Source organism: Bubalus bubalis, chromosome 7 (assembly GCF_019923935.1).
Source record: "Bubalus bubalis isolate 160015118507 breed Murrah chromosome 7, NDDB_SH_1, whole genome shotgun sequence".
NCBI classification, from domain to species: domain Eukaryota; kingdom Metazoa; phylum Chordata; class Mammalia; order Artiodactyla; family Bovidae; genus Bubalus; species Bubalus bubalis.
In genome coordinates, this window is record NC_059163.1 from 40,261,480 (window position 1) to 40,285,475 (window position 23,996).

The following is a 23,996-nucleotide window of genomic DNA, read 5'->3' on the forward strand; positions in this document are numbered from 1 at the left end:
GTTCTTTACCATCTGAGCCACCAGGGAAGCCCCTGGTGAGAATGAACTCATATCTGTCAGACTCTAAATTTCATACAGTTACTGTAATTCCATAATACTACTCTCTCAATAGCAATAAAAACAAAATGGTGGAGAGTTAAAGACATGTATAATGATTAAGAAAAAGGAATTGCTACTTTAGGATGTATTACTCGGGAGAGAAATTATCAATTTGGCTAACTATACATATGAAAGAGAAAAATAATAAATTAGAGTGCCTGGCCAAATGTTTTGCATTTCTGTGCTGGAGACATACATGAATAATGCAAAAATCTAAAAACCAGACATAAACCAATCTATGAATGTATGATATTCTATGCAAAACAACACCTGCCCTCCTCTTCCCTTTCATCTTAATTTGAAGTTAAGGCTTTTATAAAAATAATGGAAGCTTCCTCTCTATATCTGGAATATACTTCAGATCTTTCACACTATCACATATTATTTGAGTTGAAGGAAAACATAAGAAAAAGGAAAAGATTTTCCAGTAAATAATTTATTCTGAAAAGCACCTGTGACTGGAAGGGTAAAACCTATTTCTTTGGAACATATACACAATTGTTATTATGTGGCAAGCACTCAATAAATTAATGAAACAATTTATATATCCCTAATTAACTCTTTTGGGGCTAGAATGTCAAGTTTTTGAATCTTTTTCATGATACAAATTCTTGGTAACAAGAAAATTTCAGTGGCAAAAAATATAACTTCTATGAACATTTTGAAAAGCTACTAAAAATTTACTTGTCAGATGGAAAGGGAAAATAATTTATAATTTATGCAACATAAAGAAACAAAAGTGTTGATCATATTTTCCTCGAAATATCTGAAGGCCAATCTCATTAACACATTTATTTTGCATTGGATACATCATTCTAGTATTTATACTAGATTGTATTTATATGTATTTATACTATTTGAGGGAAGAAACAAGATCCTAAAGAAATGTTTTAAAACATCGCGTTTTAGGCCAGAAATTTTATTATTCTTTTAAACTCAATACTTTACCTATTTTCCTAAATACCTATTATCCTTCCCATATAAAAATATAATATTGTGTACCTAATAATTCTAAACGGCATTCCAATTAGTGCCTAGTGGTAAAAAACCTGCCTGTCAAGGCAGGAGACTTAAGAGACTCAGGTCTGATCCCTGGGTAGGGAAGATACTCTGAAGGAGGGCATGGCAACCCACTGCAGTATTCTTGCCTGGAGAATCCCACAGGCAGAGGAGCCTGGCAGGCTACAGTTCATAGGGTTGCAGAGTCAGAAATGGCTGAAGTAACTTAGCACACACACACAATAATTCTAAAGGGTGGTGTCCACATGATAAATTTTGCATATCAATTAGACCTGACATTTTGTTTAAACTGGCAAACCTCACTGAAAGAAACAAATATGAACAGGGGCTTTTATCTGAAATATTATACTGTCATGTAAAACAAGAAGCTAACACAGCACTTTGAAGGCCATGTTATACTATTCTCTTGCAGTAACAGTTATATCCAAAAGACTGAGATTGTAAAACAGAGGGTTTCTATTTTTGTAGCAACATTTATCTCTGTTCTTCTGTTATAAGTTCTTTCATCTCTCTAGCTCCCCCTGAATTCCTGAACTTAACCTATACACTTCAGACTGCAATGTAATAACAAAATAAAAACCAGATTTTCAAAACTTGGGGAGTAAGAACATTAGAACATGCTAGAAGGATAACTCATCAAAGTCAATATAAATAACACATATAAAAACATATTAAGAGTAAAAAAGTCTCAGGTTTTCCTGTGATCATTACTTATATAAAATGAAAATATAAAAGCAAGGAGGAAGTGAAGAGAAGTTATTTACCAAATGCACACACACACATCTTCAGGCCACTCTAATTCAGAATTAGAGGGAGGATAGAAATTGTTTGGTCAAGAATACAGCTAAGGATGAGTGCAAGGAGAGAAAAATCAATTCAAGGCTGCCCTACATTGAATTTTTAGCTGAGCTGAAGAGGACTCAGGTAGTATAGGACATGCCAACCAGCAAAAATAAGATCACTTGCCAAAGATGTGGAAGGAAGGGGGCAGGGCTTGTCTAACAAATTGTTAGAAACTCCATGGGGTTGAAAGATAAGAAATGTGTGGAAGGAGATGTAGTGTGAGGTAAGAAAAAAGTGTGCTACCTACTAATCTTGTTTTGGGTTTCTCAGGTGGCTCAGTGGCAAAGAATCTGCCTTCCAAAGCAGGATATGCTGGTTTGATCCTTGAGTCTGGAAGATCCCCTGGAGTGGGGAATGGCAACCCACTCCAGGATTCTTGCCTGGAATATCTCATGGCCTACAGGGTTAAAAAGAGTTCAACACAACTGAATGACTGAGCATGCATGCACTAATCTCATTTACTGGATGTATGTACTTTGGCTTGTAAGTTTTAAAGCATCCCATGTTACCTCTTCCTGTTCTTCACTTATTCCAGTGTCCATGACCTCCCCTATCATGTTGATGAGATCATGGTATAACTGGCTCCATTTCCAAATCACTGTCTTACAACTATCACAGTAAATGAGTTTTTGCTAACCTCCCCCTGCCTTCATCAGTTTATTTTAATGCCTTCATATGTACAACTAGGTGAGTTCTGCAGCTGTGGTCTTGGATCTATGACTTGAAAGTGTTTATTTTTGGGGGAGTGCAGCTTTTATTTTTTGAGACTTTTAATCAATTTTTTAAATTAATTTATATATTTTAATTGGATGCTAATTACTTTATAATACTGTACTGGTTTTTGCCATACATTGACATGAATCAGCCATGGGTTTACATGTGCTCCCCATCCTGAACCCCCCTGCCACCCCACTCCCTATCCTGAACCCCACTCCCACCTCACTCCCCATCCTATTCCTCAGGGTCATCCCAGTGCATCAGCCCTGAGCACCCTGTCTCCTGCATCGAACCTAGACTGGCGATCTATTTCACATATGATAATATGTTTCAATGCTATCCTCTCAAATCATCCCACCCTCGTGTTCTCCCACAGAGTCCAAAAGTCTGTTCTTTACATCTGTGTCTCTTTTGCTGTCTCACATATAGGGTCATTGTTACCCTCTTTCTAAATTCCATATATATATGCATTAATAGACTCTATTGGTGTTTTTCTTTCTGACTTACTTCACTCTGTATAATAGACTCCAGTTTCATCCACCTCATTAGAACTGACTCAAATGTATTCTTTTTAATAGCTGAGTAATAATTGATTAAATATTTCCTTAAGATAAAACATCATTTTACAATGACATTAAGAGATATTCTGTTTTATTAATCATTTTTAATTAGGCAAAAGTATAAATAAAGATTCATTTCTGAGGTATTCTCACATGCACATGAAGATTATTTTTTGTTATTATTTCATTAAACGATGTTCTCCGTTACATTGTTAATGAGCCCAAATATGAGGAGACTAGTCTCCTACTTCCTTTCTGAATTTTGACATGGAACATTGTACTAAGAACTGAATGAATGCCAAATATATTTAGGCCTGCAGATCAACCGTCTTAACCTCATTCAATTTGCCTCTTTGCCATAGTACTGAAAAGTATACATTCCAAAAGAATATATGTAGGAAGAATTCTTCCAGCTGTTTCATGGCAACACAGGAGAGCTCAAAATCAAATCTCATCTTGGCTCCATTACAGCTCTGCTAGGTATTACTGGGAAGTATTAGATAGAAGGAATGCCTGAATGCCTACCAGATGCTCATTTGTTGAAGAATCTTATTATACCTAAGGCAAAATAGAATACCTAATGAAGAATAATAATATTTTTCTTCTTTTTTAATGAGAATGTCATGCTCAATTAATAGCATTTATATTTATATTTTCAGACTAACATATTATTTTTAAGTTGAGCATTCTTAAATTCAGAGCCAGAAACCTGGGTTTCTATTCACAGGAATGTATTGAAGAAGTCATTTATAAATGTTTGGGTAACACCACCATCATTCCTTATCAACATTCTCTGTCTCCTCTTGTCTTTCTTATCTCAGTAAGTGATAGGATCATTCCTCATATACTCATGCAAGATAGAAACCTGGTAGTCTTCTTTGGGTTTTCCCTCTGTCTTACTCACTTACCCAATGTATCCTATAACTCCTGTCAATAGATCCTCATTATCACCAATGTCATTGATTCCCAGAGTCAGTGCCACATCATTTCTTATCTGAATTAATAGAATAATCTCCCATTTCAAGCCTTGAAGCCTCTAGTTTATTTGTCAAATGCAGGTGGCAATTCATTCCTCCCTCAATTCCTCTAAAATAAACTTAATATTGCCCTTACTGCCATCAGAGAAATTCCAAACTCCTCACAACATTATATCATGCCATATTTACCTTCTGTAGATTATTTCTGGGCAAACAAATAGAAATTATCCTTTTTGAACTAGGCCTGTGTACTACTGTTTCCTATCTATATTAGTTGCTGTTGTTCAGTTGCTGAGTCATATCCAACTCTTTGCAACCCCATAGACTGCATAACATGAGGCTCCTCTGTCATCCACTAACTCCCAAAGTTTGCTCAAATTTATGTCTATTGAGTCAGTGATACTATCTACCTATCTCATCTTATGCCACCGCCTTCTCCCTTTGCCTTCAACCTTGCCCAGCATCAGGGTCTTTTCCAATGAGTTGGCTCTTCGCATCAGGTAGCCAAAGTACTGACGCTTCAGTTACAGCATCAGTCCTTCCAATAAATATTCAGGATGGATTTCCTTTAGTATTGACTGATGGATCTCCCTGAAGTCCAAGGGACTCTCAAGAGTCTTCAGCACCACAATTCAAAAGCATCAATTCTTCAGCATTTAGCCTTCTTTATGTTCCAACTCTCACAACCATACATGATTACTGGAAAAACCATAGCTTGAACTATATGGTCATTGTCAGCAATGTCTACTGTCTAATATACTGTCTAGCTTTGTCATAGCTTTCCTTTCAAGGAGCAAGTGTCTTAATATCATGACTAGAGTTACCATCTGCAGTGACTCTGGAGCCCCCAAAAAGAAAATCTGTCACTGCTTACACTCTTTCTTCTTCTGTTTGCCATAAAGTGATGAGGCCAGATGCCATTAGTTTTCTGAATGCTGAGTTTCAAGCCTCCTCTTTTATCCTCATCAAGAGACTTTTTAGTTCCTCTTCATGCTCTACCATGAGAGTGGTATCATTTGCGTATCTAAGGTTGATATTTCTCCCCACATGATTCATCTAGCCTGGCATTTCACATAATGTACTCTGCATATAAAGCAAATAAATTAAATGGCAATATACAGCCTTGCTGTTCTCCTTTCCCAATTTTGAACCAGTCAGTTATTCCATGTCTGGTTCTAGCTGTTGCCTCTTAATCTGCATACAGGTTTTTTAGGAGATAGGTAAGGTAGTCCGGTACCATTTCTTTAAAAATTAATATTATCTTTCTTCTTCTTCCTCTATAATTGGTTAACTACTATTTGGCTGTCAGATCCCAGGTTAAATGTCATGTTTCTTCACAAGCATCTCTTCCAATCTTCCAAAACTGAGTTGATACTCTCCTTACGTGTACCATAGGACTTTATACTCACTTTTGTAATAGGGTCTCTGTATTTCCTCTTTGCTACAAAACTGCTTCTATGTGGCCCTACATCCATGGCCAGTGACATGAATAATTAAATCAGGGGTTTAATCAGGCCTAACCAATGAGGATTAAAAGTTCTTTTTGGAAATTCAAACTAAAAGGTAAGTGCCAGTTGGTGGTTAGTGCTATTGCTAAGGGCTGCTGCTGCTGCTAACACTTCAGTCATGTCCGACTCTGTGCGACTCCAGAGACGGCAGCCCACCAGGCTCCCCCATCCCTGGGATTCTCCAGGCAAGAATACTGGAGTGGGTTGCCATTTCCTTCTCCAGTGCATAAAAGTGAAAAGTGAAAGTGAAGTCGCTCAGTCGTGTCCGACTCTTAGTGACCCCATGGACTGCAGCCTACCAGGCTCCTCCATCCATGGGATTGTCCAGGCAAGAGTACTGGAGTGGGGTGCCATTGCTAAGGGCAGTGGTGTACAATTCAGGCAGGCAGTCATTTACAATGTTAATGAGCAAAGAAAGCTGTCAGAAAGCTAGAGAAGAATCAAAGAGGAAATAGGCCCATTGGGGGGAAAAAAAATTCCCTGGTATCATTTACTGATAGCCAAGGTCCAGTGCTTAATAGTCCTTAGATTTCCATAAGAATTATGTTTTTTTAAATAAATTAATTATTTATTTACTGGCTGTGCTCCATCTTCATTTTGCTCTTGAACTTTCTCTGCTTGACTTCCCTGGTGGCTAAGACGGTAAATAAAGCAACTGTCTACAATGTGGGAGACCCGGGTTCAATCTCTGGGTTGGGAAGATCTCCTGGAGAAGGAAATGGCAACCCACTCCAGTATTCTTGCCTGGAGAATCCCATGGACGGAGAAGCCTGGTAGGCTACAGTCCATGGGGTAGCAAAGAGTCGGACAGGACTGAGCGACTTCACTTTCACTTTCTCTACTTGCAGCAAGCAAGCTCTTGGGCTACTCTTAGTTGCATTGTGAGGGCTTCTCATTGTGGTGGCTTCTCTCCTGCAGCTCAAGAGTTCTGGCCCATGGGTTCAATTGTCATGGCATGTGTGCTTAGTTGCTTCACGGCGTGTGGGATCTTCCCCGACCCGGGATCAAACCAGTGTTCCCTTCATTGCATAACCACTGGACCACCAGGGAAGTCAGAATTATGAATTCTTAAAACACTGCTCCTACAGGTAGCACCTACCATCAAATACACACACACACATACAAAGGCATAAGTTAATCACTACTTTACAAACAAAGCTCTTGGCTCTTTGGGTGCAAGGAAGAGATATCCTCTAGCAAACTTTTGTCACAATGTATTATTTTTATCTCCCAATACCATTAAAGTTTGTTAGTTCTCCATCTCTGCCTTCCTGCCACTTTAAAGCAAGGCCCAGCATGCATCTATGAACAATTGAAAGAGGAAAACATAATGAAGGCAAGAATGAATGAAGGAATTACCAGTATTCAGACTAATTTAATTGGATAAGGAAATGGCAACCCACTCTAGTGTTCTTGCCTGGAGAATCCCAGGGATGGCAGAACCTGGTGGGCTGCTGTCTAGGGGGTCGCACAGAGTCAGATACAACTGAAGTGACTTAGCAGCAACAACAGCAGACTAATTTAAAGACTGACTTGTGTAAAGCATTAAAAAAACATGAAATAGAGTTTAATTAGCATGAAAGAATTCTCATCTATAAACATAAAAAGATGGAAGAAAGAATGGGAGAAAATGGAAAAAAAAAATAGTGATGGCAGAGGTGGATGTGATTCCTCAAGAGACTGAGAGACTACACAAGCCACTTGTAAAAGCATTTTGACTCCCACAAAAGGTACTACTAGAGTTTTTTTGACCTGTCAGGATTGAAATGCTTCAGCTATACTCCGAGAGAACACTTGTACGAACCCTGCACACTATACATGTGGCTTGCAGGAGGCTTATTTGTAGATCATCTCAATGAACTTTTGATGCATCTGCATGAAAATCACAATTAAAGCAAGGAAAATGCTGATAAAAAACACATTAACATTCCTTTAGCTTCAAGGAAAAGTCTTGATATCTAGTCATTAACATGTAATCTGCCCTCAGACATCCTTCTGCCTTAATATGCTAAAGAGAAAAATGTCTTCTGAGAACAATGTTTTTTAATTCTTTATGCTTTGCTGCTCTACTGTGAAGTCCTAATTTCTGTGAATCCAAACACTCGTTAACTCTAAAGAACTGCTATTAGCTATCTGGAATCAAATGAATATAAAGGGGGAAAAAAGGGCAAAGTTTAATTTCAAACAAATAAAAGGGTTTTTGTTATGTTGTGAAGGCTGTGTTTGTTGGGGTTCTATTTGCTCTTTTGGCTATCTATAGAACAAACAGAGGTTAACTTTTTTTAAAGTAATATCAATTTTGTATTCCAATCAAAGACTGCATTAATATCAAGCTTTACTATTTATATTTCTCTGAGTTTTCTGTATCTTAAAATATCTTGTTTCTATAACAGAGTGTTGTTTTTCTTTTAGAAAGGCAGGTAGAAGAAGGGAGGAAGCTGGAGTTCATTGACATTTTCCAGTTTTAATTCTTTCATGTTTTTTCAGTTTGAAGAGCTCAAAGTAATGTGATATCTCTTATTTTAATTTCATATTTAATACCAGTTCATGTGTTCTAGCTGTATGTACTATTTTCCATATCAATAAAGATTATGCCCCTGTAATATTTACTTCATCTTCTTTATTCTTTCTATAGAGAGCTTTCAAAGATGACCTTTAGTTGCTCTCTGACTGATAAAATTACTTTTGCACAAAAGTGACTTTCAGAAAGTATTACCTCATCATAGCAGATTAACATAATAACCTAGGCTCCTTTTAAATCACATGATATTTACCTAAGTGTTCATTTATAAGATCAAGTAAAGGTTTCCTGATACCCTCATTTTTGTCTTTGCCCAAAATAGAATTTAATTCAATTTTCCTATTTGTAAATAGAAAGAAAAATGTGACTTAATCCCCTTACTACAATGTAACCTGACACACACATGGCAAAAAGTAAAAGCTAGTAATACAGAAAAATCTTATTAAGCTATAAAAGCTGGGGAACGTATAAATTCAGCCAACATATTAGTAAAAGTACTACTTATGCTAATTGACTGCTATTTTGAATTGCCAGCAGGTGTTTGTGTGTGTTTCTGTGTTTATGTTACAGTTGCTGATTTAAACATTTATAACATCTACTCAAAAAGTAAAATTCATTTCTAGATTTCTTTTCACTAGTACTAGAAATTGTGACGAACATATATGTGTTTGAGCAAGGGTTTAGGATGGGGAACACATGTATACCTGTGGTGGATTCATTTTGATATTTGGCAAAACTAATACAATTATGTAAAGTTTAAAAATAAAATAAAATAAAAAAAAATAACATTAATGTTGTGTTACTCTTTCATAATATAAATCAAAAGCCAATGTCATGATGAAAACTTTCTGATTGCTAAAGCACATTTTGTGAAAAATATAACTGTACCCAATTTAGAGAATTTCAGATTTAAAATGATAATACAAAACAGAAAAGAAAAAAAAATGAATTCTTAAAGAATATTTATTATATCTTTTCCGTGATTTTTCTAAACACACTGGAGTCAATTCTATGTGCTTCTGTAGAAATACATGCACTTACCTCCCAGCAATGACCCCCAATCATCACTATCAGGGGAGTAGTGCTAATCTGAATTGAAAGACTCTAGGCCACTGATTGGAGAAGGCAATGGCACCCCACTCCAGTACTCTTGCCTGGAAAATCCCATGGATGGAGGAGCCTGGTAGGCTGCAGTCCATGGGGTCGCTAAGAGTCAGATACGACTGAGCAACTTCACTTTCACTTTTCACTTTCCTGCATTGGAGAAGGAAATGGCAACCCACTCCAGTGTTCTTGCCTGGAGAATCCCAGGGACGGGGGAGCCTGGTGGGCTGCCGTCTATGGGGTCACACAGAGTCGGACATGACTGAAGCGACATAGCAGCAGCAGGCCACTGATTAAAATATGTGATTGAGTGGAAAGAGCCACTGTGAGTGCCAACATCACCACACACTTACTCTATGTGGCTGAAGTAATTGAAGAATTAGGTTTAAATATCACAGGTCTCTTAAATCTCAAATTGATAAAAAGGTGATGACTAACCCTTTAAAATACAGTATTCCAACATATTTTACCAGAGAGTTCTGTAATGGTGCTCAGAAGATAAGCTCAGTTAATACAGCGGCATTTCAGATTCCTTAGACAGTATTTCCTGTATGATTAAATTATGGTGTAGGAGATGTGAGTGTGTTTTGGGATAAAGCTTGATACTCATGGTTCCACCTGCCAAATGTTTCTCAACCTTTTTCATGTTGCAGACACAAAGAAAATGATAAATAAAGTATATAAATAGTGTATAATAAGCACATAATATTTGTATATATTATTTCATATTACATTATACATATGATCCCTGAGGGAAATTAGAGAGATAAGAGTGTCTTCATAAAGTTTGATGAGTGAAAAGAAAAAAACTCTATTGCCTAAATATTATGTAAAGATAAAATATATATATATATGAAGTACTGAGGAAAAGAATAAAACTGGATTTTCTAAAAATATTATATAACTTTCCTCATTGGAACTTCAAAGGCTGGGTGTCTCACACTGAACCTGCCAACTGAAGAGACAATAATAAAAAGAAAGCACTTTCCAACATTTCCATTAAAAAATTTGGTTGCTTCTGCAACCATCACTTTCCTATCAGGATGTATTCTTTAAATGACTACACACAATTCCTAATCAAGATGTTTTCACCATAATCTCAAAAATCTTTCCAGTTTCCAAAGATAGGAATATTTTTTCAAACAGATGATCGGAAATGTTAAAATGTGTATTTTACAACCATTCAAATTTACAACCGTTGACATGGTCACTAAGAGTAATTTTAAACTTCCAGTGAAAATATTTCAAACCGAATCGGAAATTTAAAGTCAAACATTTTGAAATAGCGATGAGGTTCTAATGTAGAACAAGCATGCATTGTTCAACAACATGTCAGTATCTCACTGGGTGTAAACATCGGCCACAATGAGTGAATGCAGAGATCTATGCGAAGACACGTTTGGGGCACTGCCTGGGGCCAAGCCTCCCAGGGGCCCCTACCCAGCCACCCCCAGCCCTCTCTCCCCACCGCTGGCCGCACCTTGGGCTGAGATCTGAGCTCCATGGGCACCTGGACCACGAACTCCTCTGGTAGCTCCACGGGGCCCTGGTCCGCGATGAGCAGTGGCGCGCTCCGCAGCTGGCTGCTGAAGGAGATGTCTGGGAGGTAGAGCGCCTCCTGGGCCGCGCTCAGCATGTCGCAGTGCAGAAGCAAGGGCTGGATGTCGCTCACTGTGTTTGCCACCTGCGGGGACCGCAGGGCGCACCATCAGACTCCATTTAGCTCAGGCCAGCCTCAGAGGAGCCCTACTGGGGCTATTCCCAAGGCTGCTCTCTGCTGAGGGCCCTAGGCCCCGTGGACTCCACCACCCCAGGCCCCACAGGCAACCCTGGAGCTAAGGAGCTCACATCTCCTGGTTGCTAGTGTGATATGGACTGTGTAACTCTGTCCTAGTTAATCACGATCCTAAGTAAGCCAAAAACCTCATCCTAACTCCTAACAATGATTAGAAAATTAACTATAATTATGGAAAGCAGAAAAAGCTGCCCGAAAAAAATATAATGATTATATTTGTTATAGATTCACAGCATTCTGTTCTAATTTATGGGCACTCATGTTTGTGTCAATGAAAATATTGGTTATTGAATTAAATATTTACACACAAAAAAGCTTGATATAATAATGGGTGAAGAAACTTTCAGAAAGTTTTTTATTAATTTTGTTTGTTGAATTGTTACATGGATTGTTTTATATTTATTTATATGTTTCAGGTTATTTAACATTTTTGGAAAGATGCTGTACTAAGGTTTGTGATGGACATTAGGATGAAAAATATATACATACATTTTTGCCATATATATACACAGTGATTTTACTGACAAATGGTACATAATACATAAATGGATAAATATGGAAGACCAAGACAATAATGAAAAAATAAAATTATACACACATGACTATTTTTTAATATTCACAGAACAGTCATACATTTTATGCTATGAAAAACAGAACGGTTTAAGTACAGGAGTTTTTTTGTGTGTGTGTGTGAATTGGTACAGATATACTTTTCTATACTAATTGCAACTAGTGTAATAAATAGGAGTGATAATGATAATGTTCCCGCTAACAGAAAGAAAAAGACTTTACAAGGAAAACAATTTTGCATTACACAATTATTTTAACATATTATAACATGCATATTAAAAACATGGTAAGGGTTCTATATGGCTACCATTCAACAGTCAGGAGAGAAACTAAGAAATCCAATAAAGTAAGAGAATTTTATAATCATCTTTCTAATACTAGAAGCTTATACAGTAGTGCTACCATTTCTTGGTGTCTAAAGTATTTGAAAATTAAGAGTAAAAACACATTCTCCTCCAAATCATGACAAATGATATAGTTCTTATAAAAAGCAAAAATGATATTAAGAAATTTGTCAAACAATCCATCCACAATGACAAAGTTTAAAATATATCTTTAAGGCACCACCCTAAAACAAATTTTTATTTAAACTCATTATACTGTATGTACACTAAAATATCTAGCCAAAAGTTAATCTGAATGCTGTTTTGACAGTTTGTGTGAATGAAAAGGTATCAAAAGAAGTAACAAGTTTTAAGGCCAAATACAGCTGTGACAAAAATGAAAATATCTAAAAAATCACCTCCAGTGACATCTTTTCCAATCTTTCAACTTCCAAAATATCATTCACCTTGTACCCAAGTTGACAATGTGACTATTTTTAAAATTATTTTTACATGAATATGTGTGTGCTCAATCACTCAATCATGTCTGATTCTTTGTGATCCTGTGAACTGTAACCCACCAGGCTCCTCTGTCCATGGGATTTCCCAGGCAAGAACACTGGAGTGGGTTGCCATTTCCTTCTCCAGGGGATCTTTCTGACCCAGGGATTAAATCCATGTCTCCTGTACTGGGGGTAAATTCTTTACTGCTGAGCCACTAGGGAAGTCCACATAAACATATATACCGGTATATTTTCCCTAAAATATCTATGGTCTATGGAAGGAAATTAGGAAAAGATTATGAAACTATTATGTATCCTTCAAGCTTCAGTTATAATAAAGTTGAGAGATTTCGCCCTCAGCCAAATTAACAAGAAGATCTGGAGTGATGGAGCATGCATTTACTTGTTCATTCATTCAACAAATATGTTTCGAGTTGCAATTATATGTCAAGTCCTTTTCTAGGTACTGGAGATTTTAGTGAAAAAGAGAGATTACATACCTACTTTAATGAATCACCCATTCTTGTATGGAAGACAGAGAACATGCAAATACATAAATAATTTTAATATCATATAGATATGAGTAATCCACAGAAGTTTAAATAGAATAATAAATGCTACTATGTTTAGATTTTTACAGATTTACATATGGAAGCAAAATTAGAAGTTGCTAGTCATAAAAAATCAGCAGTAAAGAGCATTCCAAAGGCCTCAATCTGGAATCACCTTGGGCTGATCAAGAATTACCACAATGGCCAATGAATCTGTACAGGACTGGGAGAAGAATGGTCTGGACTGAGATTAGAGAGGTGAGCAACAGCCAGATCACTGGCATTGTAAACCAGGGTAAGGAGTTTAGTTTGGGAACAACCAGCCACTTGGTTAGGATACTGAATAGAGCTTCTAGGGAAAAAAGGACTAGGGCAGGAAAGGGAAAAAGACATAAGAACGGAACTAGAGATCAATTATTTCAGGAAAGGTAAAATGCTAGATTAGGCAGAAAACTGTAATTGATTGAAAATGCATGTGGAATGGAATCACTATCATTTGAAAAATATGAGTGTCTGCATTAAATGAAAGAATCTCACCTTAAACAAGAAATAAGAGTGCTTAAACTACTAGAAAGCAAGGTCTGTGGACCTATAAAGAATAGGTCTGGATCAGATGATAAAATTATTTCATGTGGTAAGATGGAGAAGCACAAAAATACTACGAATTTAAGTAGATTTTGACTCTTAAATTGGAGACTAGATTGCAAGGTGTTCCATGAAGCTGGAGTATCTTGTGTGAATAGATCAAACTAATCTTTAAACTGACCATCTCTACAAAGGAATCTGAGTCACCGACCACTAGCAGCAAAAGTGGAGGGGCTGTAACACGGCCCACATGGATGAAGTCTGTTCATTTCGGTTCAGCCACTCAGTCGTGTCAGACTCTTTGCGACCCAATGAACCGCAGCACGCCAGTCCTCCCTGTCCATCACCAACTCCCGGAGACCACCCAAACCCATGACCAATGAGTCAGTGATGCCATCCAACCATCTCATCCTCTGTTGTCCCCTTCTCCTGACCTCAAACGTTCCAGGTATCAAGGTCTTTCAAATGAGGCAGCTATTCGCATCAGGTGGCCAAAGTATTGGAGTTTCACCTTCAACATTAATCTTTCCAGTGAACACCCAGGACTGATCTCCTTTAGGATGGACTGGTTGGATCTCCTTGCTGTCCAAGGGGCTCTCAGGAGTCTTCTCCAACACCACAGTTCAAAAGCATCCATTCATCAGTGCTCAGCTTTCTTTGGAGTCCAACATTCACAATGAAACATGATTACTGGAAAAACCATAGCTTTGAGTAGATGGACCTTTGTTGACAAAGTAATGCCTCTGCTTTTTAATATTCTGTCTATGCTGGTTATAATTTTCCTTTCAAGGAGTAAGAGACTTTTAATTTCATGGCTGCAATCACCATCTACAGTGATTTTGGAGCCCCCCCAAAATAAAGTCTGTCACCGTTTCCACTGTTTCCACATCTATTTGCCATGAAGTGATGGGATCAGATACCATGATCTTCGTTTTCTGAATGTTGAGCTTTAAGCCAACTTTTTCACTCTCCTCTTTCACTTTCATCAAGAGGCTCTTTAGTGCTTCTTCACTTTCTGCCATAAGGGTGGTGTCATCTGCATATCTGAGGTTATTGACATTTCTCCTGGCAATCTTGATTCCAGCTTGTGCTTCCTCCAGCCCAGTGTTTCTCATGAAGTACTCTGCATAGAAGTTAAATAAGCAGGGTGACAATATACAGCCTTGACGTACTCCTTTTCCTATTTGGAACCAGTCTGTTGTTCCATGACAGTTCTAACTGTTGCTTCCTGTCCCTCATATAGGTTTCTCAAGAGGCAGGTCAGGTGGTCTGGTATTCCCATCTCCTTCAGAATTTTCCACAGTTTATTGTGATCCACACAGTCAAAGGTTTGGCATAGTCAATAAAGCAGAAATAGATGTTTTTCTGGAACTCTCTTGCTTTTTCCATGATCCAGCAGATGTAGACAATTTGATCTCTGATTCTTCTGCCTTTTCTAAAACCAGTTTGAACATCTGGAAGTTCACGGTTCACGTATTGCTGAAGCCTGGCTTGGAGAATTTGGAGCATTACTTTACTAGTGTGTGAGATGAGTGCAATTGTGGGGTACTTTGAGCATTCTTTGGCATTGCCTTCCTTTGGGATTGGAATGAAAACTGACCTTTTCCAGTCCTGTGGCCGCTGCTGAGTTTTTCAAATTTGCTGGCATATTGAGTGCAGCACTTTCACAGCATCATCTTTCAGGATTTGGAATAGCTCAACTGGAATTCCATCACCTCCACTAGCTTCGTTCATAGTGATGCTTTAAGGCCCACTTGACTTCACATTCCAGGATGTCTGGCTCTAGATGAGTGATCATACCATCGTGATTATCTGGCTTGTGAAGATCTTATTTGTACAGTTCTTCTGTGTATTCTTGCCACCTCTTCTTAATATCTTCTGCTTCTGTTAGGTCTCTATCATTTCTGTCCTTTATTGAGCCCATCTTTGCATGAAATGTTCCCTTAGTATCTCTAATGTTCTTAGAACAGAGCTAAAATCTTAAGTTTTGTTTTAAAAAACAGTATATATGTTATCCCCTAAGTTATTATATAAATTCTGGGGAAATATTTGAGTTATAAATATAAATTTAATTTTTCTTCCTGAAGCTATTATAAAACTAAGTCTTCAAGATAAATATTGCAGTTACATGTCTGGCATTCCATTAAAAATATGCAATCTCAAGTCTGGAAAGAACCATTCAACTCACACAATAGATAATAACTCTAAGATTATGTCTGCTAAAAATCGCTAAGTTTCATATGAGGAAACTGTGACTACAAATTCACTCTGTTCTTGATCCACCCACCCAATTACATATGAAGAAGCAAGTCCTTCTTCATGTTGAGAAACATTTCATATCTATACTATGGCATTCTCCATCCACTTGTCTGAATTCAATGCAAATAGGCTATGTGCAAAACACATTAATCTAGTTCTAGAAGACACTTGTCTTCAAATATTTGTCTTTTTATTTACAAGATTTAAGCAAATACAATATTGCTTTCCTTAAATCAAACTTTACTTCGTTCCTTTCCTTTCTAGTTCATTCTTCTATTAACATGTGCTGCTCTGATTGGTTTATTTCTAATTAAAATCACAGGTCTACAAAATAAGGTGATTCTCAACAGGTTATTAAAATGCTTGGAAGAAGCCTCTAAGAGCTGGTTAAGGGATTTTGATTTGAGTTTCTCTTCTAATAACTATGTGAAATGTCATTACATCATTAGATTGACAGTTCCAAGTTTATTTGTGCAACTTAGAATTAATGATATTACTATGTATGATTCAAAGAGTTGCTATGAATAGTCACTGAGCTTTTGTGTGAAAAAGTGTTCAACTAATGGCAACATGCTACATAAATACTACAAATTATATTGAAATACTTGTTATCAAAAAATGACTGAGTGATACAAAATATCTAATCCAATTTAGTGCCATATCTATATCTATCTATCTATCCATAGAGAAAGGGTAGAAGAGGAGGGAGGAAGCAGGAAGGAAAAGGAGGAGAGAGAGAGAGAGAGATGATTGCTATTATTTCTTTGCTTTTAAGTAACTGTCATTTCCCATTTTTTGTGTTTCTTTATGCATACCTGAAAGACTCTACCTTTCTGCCATCACCTTCGTCTTGGCTATATTAATAAATTGCTTCTTTCCAGATTTCTCCCTAAAGTAAGTATGACAGCTGCAAAATTGCTTTATAGGCTGGGTACAGTTGCACTCATTTTGTATGATAGTAAGGTTATTCTCAAAATCCTTCAAGCTAGGCTTCAGCACTATGTGAACTGAGAACTTCCAGATGTACAAACTGGATTTAGAAAAGGCAGAGGAACCAGAGATCAAATTGCCAACATTTCTTGGGCAATAGACAAAGCAAGCAAATTCCAGAAAAACATCTACTTCAGCTTTATTGACTATGCTAAAGCCACTGACTGTGTGGATCACAACAAACTGGAAAATTCTTAAAAAGATAAGAATATGAGACCTTACCTGCCTGCTCACTTTACCTGCCACCTGAGAAATCTGTATGCAGGTCAAGAAGCAAAAGTTGGAACCTTAATGGAATAACAGACTAATTCAAAATTGGGAAAGGAATAAGAAAAGGCTTTAGTGTCACCCTGTTTATTTAACTTATATTTAGGGTACATCATGCAAAATGCCAGGCTGAATGAATCAGAAGCTATAATCAAGACTGCCAGGAGAACTAGTCACAAACTCCAATATGTAGATGATACCAGTCTAATGGCAGAGAGTGAAGAGGAACTAAAGAGCCTAATGATGAGGGGGAAAGAGGAGAGTGGAAAAGCTGCCTTAAAACTCAACATTCAAAAAACTAAGATCACGGCATCCAGTTGCATCACTTTGTGACAAATGGATGGGGAAGAAGTGGAAGCTGTAACAGATTTTATTTCCTTGGGCTCCAAAATGATTGTGATGGTGAGTGCAGCCATGAAATTAAAAGACATCTGTTCCCTGGAAGGAAAGCTATAACAAACCTAAAAAGTAAAGACATTACCTTGCTGACAAAGGTCCATATAGTTAAAGTTATGATTTTTCCAGTAGTGACATATGGATATAAGACTTGGACCATAAGGAAGGCTTAGCACCAAAGAATTGATGATTTCAAGTTGTGGTGCTGGAGAGTCCCTTGACTCTTGAGAGTCCCTTGGATTGTAAAGAAATCAAACCAGTCAATCCTAAAGGAAATCAACCCTGAATATTCATTGGAAGGACTGATGTTGTAGCTGAAGCTCCGATACTTTGCCCACCTGATGTAAAGAACTGACTCATCGGAGACCCTGATGTTGAGAAAGATTGAAGGCAAAAGGAGAAGAGGGCAGCAGAGGATGAAATGGTTAGATATCTTCACTGACTGAAGGGACATGAATCTGAGCAAACTCCAGGAGATGGTGAAGGACAGGAAAGCCCTTGGTGCTGCTGTATACAGGGTGGCAAAGAGCCGGATACAACTTAGCAATTTAACAACAACAAAGTAATCTCTTGCAATTGTCATAAATGTTCCACTTCTATCTGACTAAGGTAGAAAATACCAGGTAGAAACTACATCATGGGAGTTCTAATACAGAGAAAACTCTGATTTAATTCTGGGTCTTAGAAGAAATGGCTCAGAAGTGATGACTTTTCTACCTGTATATGATGAAGCAACCTTTAGAGTATATGCGTATATTATTTAACTCAACAGATTCTTCTAATGCTTGTCTTACGTAATGTTCATATGCTCTATGTGTACATGCATCTTTCCTTTCAAACTGAGTTTCTTGTTCCTTTCTAAAACAGAGCTTGTTACAGGAAAATAAAACAGTTTTAAATGTTTTAAACTTTCATCAAAAGACTGAACTTTCAAGTTCTGAAAGCAATATAAGACATCCTGAGACTAGTGGAAAAAGCAAACACCTGTTATGAATAAAGCTAAAGGGAAATTAAATTACCAGTGTTAAAAAACAAAAGAAACAACATTAAAAGATTTTTTTTAATTGTCTTTCAACCATGATATCTTCTATGTTCTAAAAATAAAAGAAAAATTGTGGCTCACTGTCATGGTTGCTTATACTGAAATACTGCAATAGAAATATCTCAAATATTTGTTAAAATGAATAAGCAGAGAATAAAATTCTGGTACTGATACAAATTTGAAAAAAAAAAATCAGCTCTTGAAAGCACATTATTTTCATTTAAATTAAATAAAATGTCACAACTGTCTTTTTGTAAACATAATGCAAACAGATTTCAATTCATGATAACAAAAGTATAACTCTGGAATTTACTCTTTGGAGAATACAAATATTCCTTTAATTTCCCTTCGTCTACTCTCCTCTTAAAGAATGTTAACATTTTAATGGTATATAAAATATGCCTTCAGAATGTTCCAGATAATTTCTTTGAAAATCTTTATAACGATAGTAATGAGGCACTTTACCTTAATCCCATTGACACCTGTACTTGACATGTAGAAAAAAAAAAAAAAGCAGCAAAAATTATACATATTTTGACAGAGATCTGTCTTGTTAGTGAGTGCTTTCTCCCCATCCTAAGCTAATCTTAACTGGCATTTCTGAAGGTAGTTGAGAAGAATGAAAATGTTTTTGGTATTATTTTTCAAATAATAAGGAACTTTTACCAATCAACCCCACCCTCAGCACATATACAAAATGAATGCCTAAATGCTGGTTCATAAGAAAGCAGACATGTTAACAGGCTCACAGGTCAAAACAACTGACTGTGTTTTTATATTATGATACATATATAGAGAGTGTAATTATTATTGGACACTTACTTTTAAAAACTGACATGCTGATTTTTAATTTGTGTACGGACGCACGATGTCAAGCCTGCCTCTAACAACAGTGTGTAACCCGTAAAACATCTGGGCTATCTCAGCTCTTCTCACTGTCCTGAGCCACTGTGACTGATATAAAAGGGTTCCTTTTAAGCAAATATGAGTACTCCCTGGAGGGAGCATCATGCCATCCTGTTGCTTTGAATTTTATGTATTATCTGTCTTCATTATTTAATCATGTGCCCTTAAGGTCTGCATGGTTTCACCAACTTCACTATCAAAAGGAATTTTTAAAATGGATCATTGCTAAACAGTCACCACCATTGTTGATTTATAACAAGAGCTACAGAAAATAATAGTCCTGATCTGATTCAGGTAGTGTCTGTGATCACTACTTTCACAGTATCTCTAACAGCTTGGAGAGAAGCAGTAATGTGTAAAAGCTGTTTGCTCTTTCATCCATATAGAGGATTTTTTTTCATCTACAAGGTCTAATCATCTCTGGATCTTTTTTCCTCATGACATCTGTTATTTTCTAATTCAACAACAAAATTAACTGGTTTTGAAGTCATCAGAGTCTAAGGAAAAAAATGAATCATTGAAAGATACTATTTTGAATTTGTATATTATTTTATCTTTGTGTTTAATCAAACAATGATTTCTCTAATTTAGCTCAATGTATTTATCCCTTTTTACCTCACATTACATTAATAATATCAAAGGGAGGGTACATCTGTCACTTGTTATTCAATTTCTTCAAACCTGGGAAGATTAGTAAAGACAGGAAATTTCACTGGGCTTATAGCCTAATTAAAAGCAACAGGCTTAACTATGAATAGTTTTTCAAAATGCTCAAACTTTTTTTCTTTTTTTGCTTATCTAAGCTTAAGATGTTCATTAGTAACTCATTAAAGACTTAGTTACAGTCCAGTGGGTGAGTCCTGAATATAATGATGGAATGTGTGTACAAATGTGTAGACTCATAATTAGAGAAACTGTCACATTTGGGGGTTAAGAATATACAATGCAGTATTTGAAAAACTCTATGGAAAGTAAGTGACCCAAGACAGTGTAGTATTTTAAAATTTGCTAACTATCCAGGTCATTTGGTTTTTAGGTCTAATTCCTAAAGGTATGTTTTAATGACCACATTTTCCCAAGATTAAATGTGTGAAGCTTGGTTCTAAGGCCTTTCTATACATTATTTTACTTAATCCTCATACTACAACAAAATAGGCCTAATTACCCTTATAAAAAATACGGAAACTGTGATTCAAATTGCTTAAGGTCATGTTTCTTGGAAGTAACAGAATTGGAATTAGATTCTAAGGCCTGAAATCTTTTCACTTCATTCAATAGAACCATGCAAATTAGAATTCCAAAGCAGTTTAAATTGAATAATACTATAAACTTCAGTTTCTGGGCTTCATGTAAGCATTACTTTCTAAATAGGACATCTTCCTTTATTTAGGGTTTCTTAAAAATGTAAGCTGTTCAGTAGTATCATTTATAAATCATTATCTTTATTTAGTCTTAATATTTTCTCCTAAAATAGTAATATTTCAGATAAGTCCAATGGGCTGAAATAGTGCAAGTTGACTAGGATTCTTTCCAAATAATACTTCAAGTCCTTTTCCATTTCTCATCTTTTTTCTGTTTGTTTAAAGATGTGATAGGATTGAGTCCAAAGGATACTAAGTAACATGTGTAGATTTGACAGACACAACAAATAGCATAACTTTCTTGAGATTTAAAGAGGCATTGAGTTGTTTGTAGAACATACCAGAGAAAATAAGTCTATGGAAATAAAAGATGCACTGTTTATAATATGAGCAAAGATACAAAAAATGTAAAAAAGAGGACTTTCTGAATCCGGGTAGAAGAATTCAGACTAGAACAAAAATAGAAACGCTTTGGCCATCAAATTAAAGCTTAATGTTCTTAATCATTTTCTTAAGGAGGAGTAATTGGAAACTAACTAGAAGAATCCAATGAATTACCTATTCTGTGTATCATTCAGCCCTATACAATTCACATATCAGAATAAAGTTTCAATCATTGTCAATTAGTAGTTTTTGCAATCATAAAAAAAACAAGTTAATGAACTATTTTTAGGATACAAATTCATAAGTAAAAAAGAAGTTGGAGTGGGGCTAGACAAATGATATATGATTTCAAAGTGAATTTAAAATAGCTGAGATGCAAGTGGGCAAATCCAAGCAAAAAGCCTCTTAGAAAATGCAATCTAAAGATTTCTTAAATCCAAATGTACTGTAACAATGGTACCCTGTGATCTTTTTACAAATTATATAAAGAATATTTAGAAATGAAAAATAAAAATTAAGAAATGATTAAATAATATTTCTTCAAGTAAGATATGCAAATAACCAAATACACAAAAATGGGCTCAAGATAATGCATTAGAGAAATGTAAGTCAAAATTGGGAGTTTAGGATTGACATGTACAAACTACTATATTTAAAATAGATCACCAAAAATAAACTACTGAGTAGCAAAAAAAAAAAAAAAATACAATGAGATACTACTTCATTATGACCAGATTGATTAAAAGAAAAAAGACAGTAACAAATATAGTTGAGAATGCAAGAATGTTTGCAACATATAACTGTGCAACCACTTTGGAAAGTAGTTTAGCACTTCTTCAAAATGTTAAATATAGTAATCATGTGACTCAGCAAGTCCACTCCTAGGTTTAAACCCAAGAAAAGTGAAAACGTCCACACAAAAATTTATACATGAATTTTCATAACCACATTATATAGAATAGCCAAAAAGTGGGGAATAATCCAAATTTCCATCCACTGATAAATATAATGTGGTATATTTATACAACAGGTTACTTGGAAACAAAACAAGAACTACTGATACATGCCATGGTATACATATATGTTTAAAATATTATGCTAAATGAAAGAAGCAAGTTGCAATGTCTACAATAGGGAAAAGCAAAGAGACATTGATTACTGATGGTCAGGGACTGGGTCTTCCCAAGGGGAAGACGGATGTGACTGCTAATGGATATAGGATTTCTTTTTGGAGGACTAATTACATTCTAAAAGGTGCACGACTATGCAAACACTAAAATCCACTGAACTAAATTTTATGGTATATGAAATATATCTCAAGAAAGATATTTTAAGTACCCATTTATACATTAAAAAAGATATTGATGCATCAAATCTAATTTTTAAAAAACTACGATATATTTTATAAATATTTTCTTCTTCCTTCATCACAAGAGGACTATGATTTTCAAACTTATTTATAGGTGTGGCTATGAGGCAGAGTTTTAATTAATGGAAGTGGAAACAAAAGTAATGTGCACTATTTCCAAGCATATCCATATAAGAACCTCCCACTGGAATCTTCCCAATACTCTTCTTCCTTCTGTGGACAGGAATGACAATGAGCCTCAGAAAGATATTGGAACTCTTGTGCCATTAATAGACTGAGTCTATAAATAACTGTGAGAACAAGAGAACGGCATCCCCTCTGTCCTTCAAACACAGAGACATGCACAGGCATGCACAAACACACACACACACACACACACACACACACACACAAACACACACACTGTCTAACCAGAAACATTTACCTTTCTTGAAACGTTTGGTGAACAAGAATATATTCTCTAGAAGCTATTATTCATTTTTTATTCTACTGTGACCACAGCCAAAGTTTACGCTATCTAATACATTAAGAATGGAAATTAAAGTAGGCAACTCAAAGAAGTCTTTCTCTAGAAGTTCCATAATATATAATTCGAAACACATACACACACAATTGATTTGATACTTATTTGACTCTTTCTTGTCTTAGATATTAGATTTTCTGAGGAGTCATTCCTTGAAAATTACAATACTAATATACAGTGCAGTGATTTTTCAGGAATCTCATTTTCACAATTGATTACACTAATTTTGATATTATATCTTAATTACTGTTCTTTCATAATATATATGTTAAATTTATATCTACCTATTACTCTTTTCACTTTTGTAAAATTTTGCTTAATATTCTATATATATCAATATATATTTTAGAATAGTTTTGTTAAATTTCTACATGGAAAAGCTCACATCAGTACTCTGAAAGCAGTTGTGTGAACATACATAAAATTTAACTTGGAAATAACTTACAATTTTGCTGTTCCTAGTCTTTTTTTATTTAGGAACATGGTATATTGGGTGTTGTATTTTACAATTCACAGCAAGTTTCACAGTTTTCTTCTCCTAGGTTAATGTAGCTCCTCCTATATTTCCTAAGTAACTCAGGCATTTCATTTCTACTGTGATGTAATCATATATGCATGTATGAATCATAAACCTGAACTTAGTGCTTTCATTGATTCTGGAAAGTTATTATATTATTGATTTTCTGAATGCATCATAATCCACCTGCAAATAACAATTATATCTTAATATTTGAATATTTACTCTTGTTTACATTTGTTGATTATTATAGTAGCCAAAACTTGTGGAATTATTTTAAACAAATGGTGGTGATAATAAGCAAGG

The 23,996-nt window shown here is 35.9% G+C and overlaps 1 protein-coding gene across 9 annotated transcripts in view; it reads right to left on the bottom strand.

Annotated features, from left to right (window-relative positions):
* Positions 1–23,996, bottom strand: part of ADGRL3 (adhesion G protein-coupled receptor L3) — a 955,586-nt gene that overhangs the window by 558,843 nt on the left and 372,747 nt on the right. For 8 of the 9 annotated variants that reach the window (XM_044945847.2, XM_044945844.2, XM_044945848.2 and 5 more), the window contains one exon: positions 10,830–11,033. The exons of the other annotated variant lie outside the window; for it this stretch is intronic. In XM_044945847.2, the coding sequence (XP_044801782.1) occupies positions 10,830–11,033 (204 nt within the window). The remainder of the gene's footprint in view (positions 1–10,829; positions 11,034–23,996) is intronic. 9 annotated transcript variants of the gene reach the window in all.